This window comes from Pelodiscus sinensis, chromosome 2 (genome assembly GCF_052426305.1).
Source record: "Pelodiscus sinensis isolate ZL-2025 chromosome 2, ASM5242630v1, whole genome shotgun sequence".
NCBI lineage: Eukaryota > Metazoa > Chordata > Testudines > Trionychidae > Pelodiscus > Pelodiscus sinensis.
Genome location: NC_143053.1, coordinates 185995326 through 186008179, shown reverse-complemented (window position 1 = coordinate 186008179; position 12854 = coordinate 185995326). Strand labels below are relative to the sequence as shown.

Below are 12854 nucleotides of genomic sequence, written 5' to 3'. Positions count from 1 at the left end.
AGGAACTGACCTCAGCCTCTCAGCTCCTATTGGCTGGAAACAGCCAGCCAATCAGAGCTGAGAAATTGGCCTGAGAGACTGGGGTAGTAGAGTTGAGAGCTATGTGGAGGGAGCAGCCTGTATTTTCAAGTGAGCTGGGGCTGCTGCAGGCATGGAGCCCGGCCTGCCTTGGGGGACCTGCAGCCTGCTGGCCAGGAGACAGTTAGGTAAATTCTTCCTAGCCAACGCCAGTCTCTTGCACTCCAACTCCGTCCCCCAGACTATCATCCAAACCCTCCGCACCCTCTGTCCCAGGTGACAGCTCCCTCCTGAATCCTGTACCTCCTCCTACACCCCTCCCCCAGGCCAGAATCCACTCCTGCACCCATACTCACTCCCTAATCCTACACCCCAATCCCCTGACCCAGGTCACAACCCCCTCCTCCACCCAAAAACTCTCTCAGACCCCATACCATCTCCTGCACTCCAGTCCCTCACCCTGTGCACCCTTCTGCATCCAACCTCCCCCTGAAACCTCTGTACAGAAAAGTGCAGCCCTTGACCACATACCAAAATCTTGGAGTGGCCCCCCACCAAAAATTATTGCCCCACCCCTGCTATAGCATGCGCAGGTGTTCTGTGGGACTGCTGCATGCACAGTCTTGTTGGAGCATATTCAGTGAGGATGGAAATCTCTAGTAAGGCTCTACTGTGCATAATTCTTCAAAGACTTAAAACTTGGCCAAATTCAAGTGGATTTTCATGGGCAAGACAAAAGTCACATCCATGACACAAAATCAACCCTCTTGCACCAAAGCACAGGTATGCTAGAACAGTTCAAGAAGAATCAAGAACTTAACATGGGCAAACAATATTTTTTTCCTTTGCCTCATTCTCAGAAATGGTGAACCATTTCTGCTGAAGTTTTTCAAAAAATTTAGCATGAGCCAGACACCAAGCACGGAAAATTTCAGCCCAAATTGATAAAGTATAGCCAAGTTATAAGCAAGGGAAAACATGATCTTATAATGGGAGGTGATGGGCAATCTTAATAACACAAATGAGAAATAATATACATAGTTTATGCATATTTATTTTACAGTATTTTTGCTAGTTTTGAAATATGAATCTATGTTCAAAAAATGTTAACTGGCTAGTTCCTTTCAGATGATTTCACAAGATGCAGGACTCAAACACAGCATGTCCCCTAGTGTGAAATACAGTGAAACAGCAGCTTTTTAAGATGCCTAACATTTACTTGGAAAATAAGCTCTCAATCCTTATCTTACTAATTAGTAGAGTTTTCAGATATGAAGTTCAGTATGTCTGATTCTCAGGGTTGTGACCCTCATACTTACTTTAGTGAGCATTTATTTTTATGAATAGTCCCACAGACACTGACTTCTAGCACCCCTAGATTTCATCAGGACTAGTTATGCAAAACAGTGCTCACCAGTATGAGTAAGAGTTTCACATTCATGTCCATAGATACAGTGTACTTAAGATACATCAGTTGTTTATCTCCAGTAAGAAATGATGGTAACAATAATGTAGATCTATTTGCAAATAGGATGTCAAATATTTTTAAAAGTGTTGACCAGCTACTCTAATGGACAGATATTGGATAATATTTAAAATAAACTCTTCAAAAAATGTTCAAAGCACAATAAAAACATTGAAGGATTTTTCCTTCTTCTGTTTCTTATACAGTAAGATATGTAGCAATATGTAACTACATTATTGGCACCAGATAATTAGTGATATTTAAAGGACTCTAGAATTACTTCTACAGCTTTTTCTGCCCTGAAAATCTACTTTGACAAGATATTTCTTACTTTTTTAATCCAATTAATCACCTACTTTAGATGGACATTGTACCTCTCAAGCCCGGCAGTATGTACTATGTGCTTAATAAAATCCATCCTGGAATCTTCATGTATATTACAAACAAACCAAAATGCTTTTTGTAACCTTCAAATCCAATTCAAAAGTTGTGTTTAACTATCAAAAATACCCTTTCATTACCCCTTGCCTATGATGGGACTTCTTGAGAGTATGTAAACCATACTGTTTTTTAGGCATGAACAGGCAATAGTGTACATTATTCAGCCGACTGTTTAAAACTGGAGGTTTACTTTCTAAGCAGCAATTAAAAACAAAATTCTTGGATTAGTTAGAATACTGATATCAAAATACACATTTAAATAATTTACTCTACGAGAAAATAATTCATGTTTATAGCCTCCTAGAGAAAATAGACAGTTCCTCTATTAGACAGACCCTCAGCTTTTCCAGTTCCAAGGGATACAGAGGTCTCCATCTTGCAACACTGAATAAAAGTGTGAAATGCAGAGGTGCATGCCTTGCAGGTATGGGAGCGATTCTTCCAGCAGTCGCTTACAACAGTCTATCATCTGTGCATGGGAAATACTTGGTTCCTTATACAGGTGTTTCAGAGAAAATTTTTCAGTGGAAGCACTGATAAGCTCTTTTTCCATCACTGTCAACCTAGTATATTTTAAAAAGTTAGAAAGTTAGTGCTAAATATGGGGAACCAAATACAATGATAAAATAGTGCTTTGTCTTTATTTATTTATTTGAAAGACAAATATTTATATACAGTTTACATTTTTCAAGTGCAGGTATAATGTGACAGTGTCCACATTTAAAAACTAATGTTTTTGTGTGCAAATATGCAAACGATTATGCCAAGTTACATAGTTGGAGGTCAAGGGGGCCAAATTTTAAAAACATTACTCACTTATCTGAAGTGATTTTGTCGTTAAAAAATTAATTAAAAGGTCACGAGACTTCATTTTCAAGGCATCTTAGAGATAAAAAAGGTTTTTAATAGCTCAAAAATGAACAGTCAGCTCAATCATTAAGAAACTAAGCTTGAAAGTGTAAAAATAATTTCAACTTGTACCCACCTATCAAAGTCAATATTCAGTATTCTGCAATTGACCTAAAACACTGGTTAACGTCAAGAGTAATATAGCTACCTGCTCTATTTTAGGTATCAGTAATACAGTTAAACTGTTGAAAAAGAAATACAGAATCCTTAACTAAGGACTTAGCAAATAAAATTATTTTTCAGTTCTTCTTAAACAAAAGGGAGTAAGAACAGACCAATTGACAAATTCAGCTTCTTTAAAAGAAAAAGCTAGTATATATGTATATTTGAGAATTGTAGTTTCAAAAAGCTGTCAAGTAATGCAAACCTGACAGAGTTGGTACAGATTAAAGACAGACACACTGAGCTATTCTAAATCGTGTACTGTTAAAACACTGTGTATATTATCTCATATGGAATATGTAAGTTCCCTTTTATTTAGTACAATCCTAAAGAAATGCAAAGAAACAGCCCACAAAATCAAAAAACAGAAACCTTTTTTAATTTTAAAGCAAGTTTCACATGTACTGTGCTTAAGATCCAGATCATTAACAGGATACATGTACAGATTTTTGATGTATCTACATCATGGAGACTATACTAAAGTTGTTACCATAGCTATTAGGTATGTAGATAACATTTTAAAAAGTGCTCATATAAACTATAAAAATTATATCAGTTAACCATTTATTGTTAACATGACAGGAGTCAGGGGCTAGGGCTGCTGTACAGCCATAATTTGTTTTAAATGTTAACTGAAATATATTAATTGGCTTCTGTACCTAATGACTGGAAGGTCGCCAACGTGACACCAATATTTAAAAAGGGCTCTAGAGGCGATCCTGGCAATTACAGACCGGTAAGCCTAACTTCAGTACTGGGCAAATTAGTCAAAACAATAGTAAAGAATAAAATTGTGAGGCATGTAGAAGAACATAATTTGTTGGACAAAAGTCAGCATGGTTTCTGTAAAGGGAAATCATGTCTTACTAATCTATTAGAGTTCTTTTAAGGGGTTAACAAACATGCAGACAAGGGGGATCCAGTAGATATAGTATACTTAGATTTTAAGAAAGCCTTTGACAAGGTCCCTCACCAAAGGCTCTTGTGTAAATTACATTGCCATGGGATAAGAGGGAAGGTCCTTTCTTGGATTGAGAACTGGTTAACAGACAGGAAACAAAGGGTAGGAATAAATGGTAAATTTTCAGAATGGAGAGGGGTAACTAGTGGTGTCCCCCAAGGGTCAGTCCTGGGACCAATCCTTTTCAACTTATTCATAAATGATCTGGAGAAAGGGGTAAGCAGTGAGGTGGTAAAGTTTGCAGATGATATCAAACTGTTTAGGATAGTCAAGACAGAAGCAGACTGTGAGGGACTCCAAAAAGATCTCACCAAACTGAGTGATTGGACAACAAAATGGCAAATGAAATTTAATGTGTATAAGTGTAAAGTAATGCACATCGGGAAAAATAACCCCACTATACGTACAGTATGATGGGGGCTAATTTGGCTACAACAAATCAGGAAAGAGATCTTGGAGTTATCGTGGATAGTTCTCTGAAAACTTCCACACAGTGTGCAGCGGCAGTCAAAAAGGAAAATAGGATGCTAGGAATTATTAAGAAAGGGATAGAAAATAAGATACAGAATATCTTACTGCCCCTGTATAAAACTATGGTACGCCCACATCTTGAATACTGTGTATAGATGTGGTCTCACCTTAAAAAAGATATTTTGGCCTTGGAAAGGGTTCAGAAAAGGGCAACTAAATGATTAGGGGTTTGGAACGGATCCCATGTGAAGAGAGGCTAAAGCGACTGGGACTTTTCAGTTTAGAAAAGAGGAGACTGAGGGGGGATATGATAGAGGTATATAAAATCATGAGTGGTGTGGAGAGGGTGGATAAAGAAGTTATTTATTAGTTCCCATAATAGAAGAACTAGAGGACACCAAATGAAATTAATGGGTAGCAGGTTTAACAGCGTGTAGTCAACCTGTGGAACTCCTTGCCAGAGGAGGCTATGAAGGCTAGGACTATAACAGAGTTTAAAGAGAAGCTAGGTAATTTCATGGAGGTAAAGGTCCATAAAAGGCTATTAGCCTGGGGATAGAAATAGTGTTCCTGGCCTCTGTTTGTCAGAGGCTGGAGAAGGATGGCAAGAGACAAATTGCTTGATCATTGTCTTCGGTCCACCCTCTTTGGGGCACCTGGTGCTGGCCACTGTCGGCAGACAGGCTACTGGGCTAGATGGACCTTTGGTCTGACCCAGTACGGCCGTTCTTATGTTCTTATTAATGGTAAGACTCCTGCTCATCAGTTAGCCACTTAATATTTTACACCTCTAGTAGCTTTGCCAGCATGATCCTATATAATGCAGGCACAGCCTACACCAAAAGAAGGCATTTTTCTAATACCATAGGAACACTACCTTTCCAAATGATAGTACAGGTTGATCTCTTCAATAAAGAATATTAAATTGTGGAAATTATTGAGTCTCTGCATACTTGAAGATCATTGTAAAATCATCAAAAGAAAGTTTCATTATACATCTTATGAACAAAAAATGTCTTTCATTTTTCAATTAAATATAGGTATGTAAACTGATAAGGAAGTAGTCAGCTGATCACCAGTTCATAACAAATGACAGGTGAGGTAATATCTTTTATTGGACGGACTAACTATTGTTGGTGAGAGACAAGCTCTTAAATTAGGTAAAACAACAAATAGAAAACAATGGTGGGAAAGGCATGACCTATTTTGTAAGGAAAAGTTCACTCTTAATATGCCTCAAAGTTGTAAAAGAAATTATTTTTTAATATATGAAGTAGAAGAGGAGTACAAGAGCTGGAGTACAAACTTTTTGAAAATACTTACTCTTCCTTTCTTTTCTGATTCTCCCTTGCTTGCTTTGCTTTGGTAATTATAAACCACTGAAGGGCTGATGGATCACACACTGTTGGGATGTTAAAATGCCCAAGTTCATGCAAGCTTGGAGCGTACCTATCACTGTAACGGAACATGATGCAAGTCAAAAAAGAAGCATCTTATCACTTCTTGTACTCAAATATTCATTGTGGATAACACAGATGTGGAATTAAGGATAAGAAAATCCTACATGATCTACAAATTCAAAATAATTCTTTAGTAAAGATTGCATACAGACTGACATGCATACAGACGGTTATATTAGGTGTTCTATTATTAAAAAAAATTTCAGCAGTGTGGATCAGCAGAAGCAACTAAAAAATAGTTTCTTGCTACAGACAAACTATTGACTCACAAAACTCACTTTTTTAGATAACTTCTCAGAGATGTAAACAAAGATTTAGATTTCAGAGGACTTTGTCCATTAGATTAGCAATTTTAAGATATGTTAAAATTTTATGTTTAGCAGTCTTAACGCAACCCTTACAAAACAACTGCAACTGCATTTCTTGATTCCTTTGCTCAGCCTATCTGATGAGCTTACTAATGCAGTATGTGGATGAAAAGCTGGTTCTGAAATGAATTCAAGTCAGGTGCTCTTTTAAGCAAAAGCACATTGGACTTTGTTTATGATAAATACACATGCCATGAGCAGGGATTTCTACTCTCATTTAACGGCAATGGCTTATTAAATGCACATATTTATGTCTCTGTGTAACTTCTGTTCATATGCTTGACAGATTGAACAACATATTCAATGCTATAGACTATGCAGATGAGTTTATAAAGACAAAATGCTGCCTTTCTGGATGTGCATGATTTCCGTTTAGCTAACCTCTCTTCAGCTGAAGAGAAACAGTTTGACACAGTTACATCTCATATCGATTCCATAACTATAAAGAGGATTGATAGTGCCCAGTAAGTCATAGTGTGCGCATACTGTTTACAGTTGTGCAGTATTAATTAACTTGATGCAGGCAGTTAACATTTCCTAAAGCCACATTAAAAATGTAAAATGTATTACATGCAACAGGGGATGTGAAAATGCCAAAGAACAATACTACAGCAAATGAGATTTTGTAATATTACTAAAAGCAATACATAATCAACATAACAGCGTAAAAGGATCAAAAAGTTATATAAAAGCAGCTACCCTGCAGACACTTACCTTTCTAGAATCATTTGCAAGCCACGCAGACTACGAGGGTGAAAAGACAGTCTACTGTTACACAATCTATTATAGAAAGAATCAAGATTGGTATAATACTCTTCAAGAGTTAACAGTGGTTGCAGCTCTTCAATGTACGTCATTTGTATGCCTCCTAGAAGATGACTTATATGGTCCTCCAAAAGCAGCACTTTCTTTTGAAGTTTATAATAGCTAGGCAATCTCTCAAAAATCTGCACAAACAAAAATACATTTCCTCTATTACACACAACACATCATAAAAATTAAGCACTGATTCACGATGAAAGAAATGCTAAAGAAAATGAAGTATCTAACAATACAAACAGGTAACATTTAAAATTCCAATTGAAAGTTGTATGCACTGTGAACACAAACATGATTGCCAGGGTTGGGTGAACAGAAAAAACGGTTACTTACTTAGTAACAGTTGTTCTTCAAGATGCGTTGCTCATGTCCATTCCACTTAAGTGTGTGCGCATCGCGTGCATGGATTGCTGGAGAGTTTTCCCTTAGCGGTACCCGTTGGGCCAGACGGAAAGCCCCCTGGAGTGGCATTGCAATATTGGTGCATATATATCTGCGCTGGCCCTCCACCCTCTCAGTTCCTTCTTGCCGGAACACTCCGTTGCAGAGGAGGTGGTTGGGATATGGAATGGACATGAGCAACATATCTCAAAAACCAACAGTTACGAAGTAAGTAACTGGTTTTTCTTCTTCGAGTGCTTGCTCATGTCCTTTCCACTTAGGTGATGCCAGAGTTAGCCACCCATGGGGTCGGAGCGTACCTAGAGATGGACTGTTGACCAGCCCTACCTACAGCAGCATCCTCTCTGGCGTGCTGCGTGATGGTATATTGATCCGCAAAACTGTGCTCTGAGGACCAGGTAGCAGCCCTGCAAATCTCCATGATGGGCACCTGGGCTGCAAAAGGCTTGCGTTCTCATGCAGTACGCCCTAATGGGCGTGTCTGGAACCTGCGCTAGCTCGTAGCATGCCTTGATGCAATCTGAGATCCAGGATGAAATATGCTGAGCTGACACTGACTGACCCTTCATCCTATCTGCTAACGCTATAAAAAAAATTCGGGGGACTTGCAGAAGGGCTTGGTCCTCTCTAAATAAAAAGCTAACGTACGCCTCACATCAAGTGTGGGTAAAGCCTGTTCCGTTCCGGAGCTATGGGGCTTAGGGTATAAAACAGGGAGAAAAATATCCTGGTGAACATGGATGTAAGACACCACCTTTGGCAAAAAAGCTGGGCGGGGGACGTAGCCTGACCTATCCCTAAAAAAGACTGTATATGAGGGGTCCACTAGTAGGACCCTGAGTTCCGATACTCGCCTGGCAGAGGAAATGACCACCAGGAAAGACAGAAAGGTGTAGAAGGGAACACGTGGCCAACGGCTCAAAGGGAGGACCCATGAAAGCACCAAATTTAGGTCCCAGGAAGGCACTGGGTCCCGCACCTGAGGGTAAACCCTGTCTAAGCCCTTGAGGAATCGATACACCATAGGGCCTGATCAGACGGTCCTTCTCCCCGAGCCAGAGTGGAAAGCTGAAATGGCTGCTAGATGCACTCGCACGGAGGAGGGAGCCAGGCCCTGGAGTCTGAGCCCAGGAGGTAGTCCAGGATAACTAGGACTGGGGCCTCCGTATGGGAGGACCCCCTTATCACCTGACCAGATCACAAACCTTTTCCACTTTGCCAGGTAAGACGACAGGATGGAGGGCTTCTGGCTCCTTAGGAGGACTGCCTGGACCTGCTTCGAACAGTGCCTCTCAGAGGCCGTTAGCCATGGAGTTTCCATGCCATGAGCTGCAAGGAGTGAAGGTTTGGATGCCTGAGCCTGTGAACTCTTGTGAGATTAGGTCCGGACACAGGGGGAGGGCCAGAGGCCGCTCCACTGAAAAGGTGAGGAGGTCCGGGAACCAATGGTGACAAGGCTAGGCCGGGGCTATCAGGATCACTGAGGCCTGGAACTCTCTGACCCGGAGGATTACTCTGGGGATCAGCGGGAAGGTGGGAAAGGCGTACAGCAGCCCTGACGCCAGGGGACTGTCAGCGCATCTTCCAGAGAACCTGGGCTGTGCCTGAACAGGGAGCAAAACTGGGGACACTTCCTGTTGACACAGGTGGTGAACAGGTCCAGGTGGGTAAACTCCCACCTGCGGAAAATGAAGAGGGTTACGTCTTCCCACAGAGACCATTCGTGCCCCTGGAAGGACCTGCTGAGGTGGTCTCCCAGCTTGTTCTGAACCCCAGGGAGGTAGGTGACCACCAGGTGAATATCGTGGGTTACGCAAAACTCTCAGAGGTGGAAAGCCTCCTTGCACAGGGGATAGGAGTGAACCACCACCCTGTCTGTTTATATAAAACATCGTAGCTGTGTTATTGGTCAAAATTGAAATGCACCTATTTTGGAGTTGGGATAGGAACACGCTGCAGGTGAGGCAAATAGCTCTCAACTCCCTGACACTGATGTGGAAAGAGAGATCAGTGGGTCCCCACATACCTTGGGTCCAGAGCTTCCCGAGAGGGGCTCCCCAGTCCGTGACAAACGCGTCTATCACCAGCTGAATGGACGGGGAAGGGGTAAGAAATGGTATCCCTTCGTAGACCACTTCCTCGCACAGCCACTAGTTGAGGGATTTCAGCACATCTGTGGGCACTTTTACCACCATGTCCATATGCTGGAAAGCTGGGTTTTGAGTCCAATGCAGCCATAGTTGAAGTGGTCTCATTCTGAGAGCCACATAAGTGCAGGCCGCCATAAACCCCAGCAGCCTCATGCAACAGTGGGCCGTCATGGTGGGGAACAACTGTAGATGCAGAATAGCATCCCTCAGTGTCATGAAGCACCGCAAGGGCAGGGAGGATCTGCCCGTTGTGTCTAAAAGAGGTCCCGTAAACTCTATCAATTGAATGGGAACCAGGGTAGAATTGGCCTCGTTCAATACAAGACCCATCCTGAGGAATGTCTCTCTTACAAGGGATATATGGCTGATCACTTGGGATGGGGACAAGTCGCATACGAGCCAATCGTCTAGGTACAGGTAAACTTGGACCTGCTGCTTCCTTAGGAAAGCGGCCACCATTGCCATACACTTTGTGAAAACCCTGGGGGCCATGGAAAGGCCAAATGGGAGGGCCGTAAACTGATAATGGAAGAAGCGCTTGTGCGCAGGAGCGATGGAAATGTGAAAATAGGTGACTTTGAGATCAAGGGCAGTGTACCAGTCTTGTGTGTCTAGGGAAGGAATGATGGAGGCCAGGGTAACCATTTTGAACTTAGACTTTACTATGAAGGTATTCAGATCCCTCAAATCCAGAATAGGGCAGAAGCCACCCCTGGCCTTTGGGACCAGGAAGTAGCGGGAGTAGAAACCCTTTCCCCTGCGGTCCCACAGGACTTCCTCTACCACCCCCAGGGGGAGGAGTTTCTGAACTTTCACCCTGAGAAGATGCTCGTGAGAGAGGTCCATGAAAAGGGATGGGGAGGGGGAATGGGAGGGCGCGCGGGAGTGGAAAGGGATGAGGTATATCCCCTTCTCACCATGTCTAAGATCCAACAGTCCATTGTGATGAGTGACCAGGCATGATAGAACGGGAAAAGGCAATTGGTAAATGGCATCCAGTCTGAGACTGGTGCGCTGTCCCTGCTCTCACCTTCAGAGATTAGGCCACGGGCCCTGGGGCTTGCTGGAGGGGCTCACCCCCTGGTCAGAGGAGGAACGGGAGAGACATCCTTCGTTCCTATTATTATTGTTGCGGCCTCTATGCCTAGGGAAGTCTGACCTGTTCCCCTGCTGGAAAGGGCTAGGCGGGGCCCTAGGGAGGGAGAGTCTTTGTGGGTCGGGGGTGTGGATGTCTAGGGACCTAAAGATTGCCCTAGAATCCTTTAGCCCATGAATGCTGGTGTCAGTTTGCTCTGATAAACTGCCACCCTCGACGGGCAGGTCCTGGATTGTGTTCTGCACTTCCGGAGGAATGCCAGACACCTGTAACCATGTGTCTCTATGCAGGACCAGGCCCTTTGCCATAGTATGGGCTGCCGCATCTGCTGAGTTCAGGGCTACCTGAAGTGCAACCCGGGACACTACTTTGTCTTCCTTGGACAAGGTTCTGAACTCCTGCTTTGAGTCTGGGGGCACCGACTCTCTGAACATTTCCATAACTGCCCACGAATTAAAGGTGTACCTACGCAGGAGGATGTGCTGATTAACGATCCTGAGCAGGAGACTCCCCGAGGCATAGGCCTTGCAACCCAACAGGTCTGAGCACTTGGCTTCCCTGTTCTAAGGGGTAGGGACAGGTTGGCCCTGTCACTCATGGTGGCCTGTACCACTATCAAACTGGATGGCGGATGGGAGAACAGGTGCTCATGGCCCGCCTGAGGGACAAAGTCCCAGTATTCTGCCTTCTTGTCCGTTGGCAGGATAGACACTGGCATCTGCCAGAGGGCCTTCATTATTTTGCCCACTGTTTTATTTAGGGGCAGGGCCACGTGAGACGGAACCTCAGCATTAAGAATGTTAAATGTAGGGTCTGAGTCCTCGGAGATTGGCTCAAGCTGGACCCCGAGGCTCTGGACCAGTCTCCGAAGAAGCTTTTGGTGGGCCTAGGAGTCCATGTCTGGTGCTAACGAAGAAGACAATCCCAGGACCTCGTCAGGAGAGGACAATGAATACTCCCACACTGTCGAGTCCTCCATCTCATGGGGTGGCTCTGATGCTTTAGAGGGAACAGACAGTTCTGATGGCCCATGAACCCCACCCTTTTCCAACTGGGGCTAAGACCTGCGCTGCCGGGGCACTGGGCAGTGGGATGGCTGAAGGTGGAGTCGGGATCCTGCCATAGAGGGAACACTCCCCTGGGCCTGGTGGTACGCCCAGGGGGACCAGAATGGCCACTGGTCCTGATGCTGCCACTGCAGAGGCCATGTTTGTGAGAGGCCTGAGATACTGTTGGCGCTCATGATGCCAGGAGTGAGAACAGCGCAGAGACCTGGAGTGGTGTCGAGATCTAGAACGGCACTGAGACCTAGAGAGATGCCAGCACGGGGATCAGCACCAGGACCAGGATCGGCGCTGGGAACTTGAGTGGTGCCGAGAGCAGGAACAAGAAATAGATACCCTTGATGGTACCAACTCCATGTCAGACTCCAACGAGTAGTCAGACTCTGACCATGGCGGGGCAGAGGCCGGACCTATGGAACGATGTCTCTCCGTGTGCCAAACCATGGAGGTCGGCTTGCCCCAGTGCTGCACCAGCAGAGGGGGTATGAGGTGCTCCAGTGCTGCCAACTGGGCCGCCGGGATGAGCGTGCTTGACGCCAATCTCTCTCTGGACTCCTGAGAGAGTGAAGCCAGTGGTGCCAAGGGTCCTGTTGGTGCTAGCGTTGACATGAGAGCCGGGGAACACAGCACCGCATGGGGCGCTGGTGCCGAGGGCAGTGTGGACCTACTCAGATCTAGTACCAATGATGAGGCCCAGGCCCGAGATGGGTCCCAGTGCTCCAGAGGAGGCAAGGGCGAGTCAGCTGTCAACTCAATCAGCTCCTGCGCCGCCTTGAACGTATCTGGAATGGAAAGCCGTTGGACCTGAACCGGCTCCTCCCCTGCACCAGGGCTTTTGGTTGCACTCGACTGGCTGCTCTCCGGCCCAGGAGCAGCAGACATCACAGCTGGTGTGGGCATGACAGGGTGCCCCGAATGGAGGCGCACCTCGGGCGCATGATGGGGCTGAGACCTGCCCTTCTCCACTCTCATCTTGCGTTGCACCGGTGACTGTGAGCGGTGCCACGCCATAGGGCACCTCAATGCCGATGAGGCCTCCGAGGAACCAGGAGTCTCCCACACCAAAGG

General features: G+C 44.6%; 1 protein-coding gene across 4 annotated transcripts in view; it reads right to left on the bottom strand.

Annotated features, from left to right (window-relative positions):
* Positions 1 to 1052: 1052 nt before the first annotated feature.
* TCAIM (T cell activation inhibitor, mitochondrial) overlaps positions 1053 to 12854 on the bottom strand; it is a 49373-nt gene continuing 37571 nt past the window's right edge. For all 4 annotated transcript variants that reach the window (XM_006134291.5, XM_006134290.5, XM_006134292.5 and 1 more), the window contains exons 9-11: positions 6970 to 7202; positions 5751 to 5882; positions 1053 to 2487 (exon numbers count right to left, since the gene is read on the bottom strand). In XM_006134291.5, the coding sequence (XP_006134353.3) occupies positions 2262 to 2487; positions 5751 to 5882; positions 6970 to 7202 (591 nt within the window). In that variant the 3' untranslated portion in view covers positions 1053 to 2261. The remainder of the gene's footprint in view (positions 2488 to 5750; positions 5883 to 6969; positions 7203 to 12854) is intronic.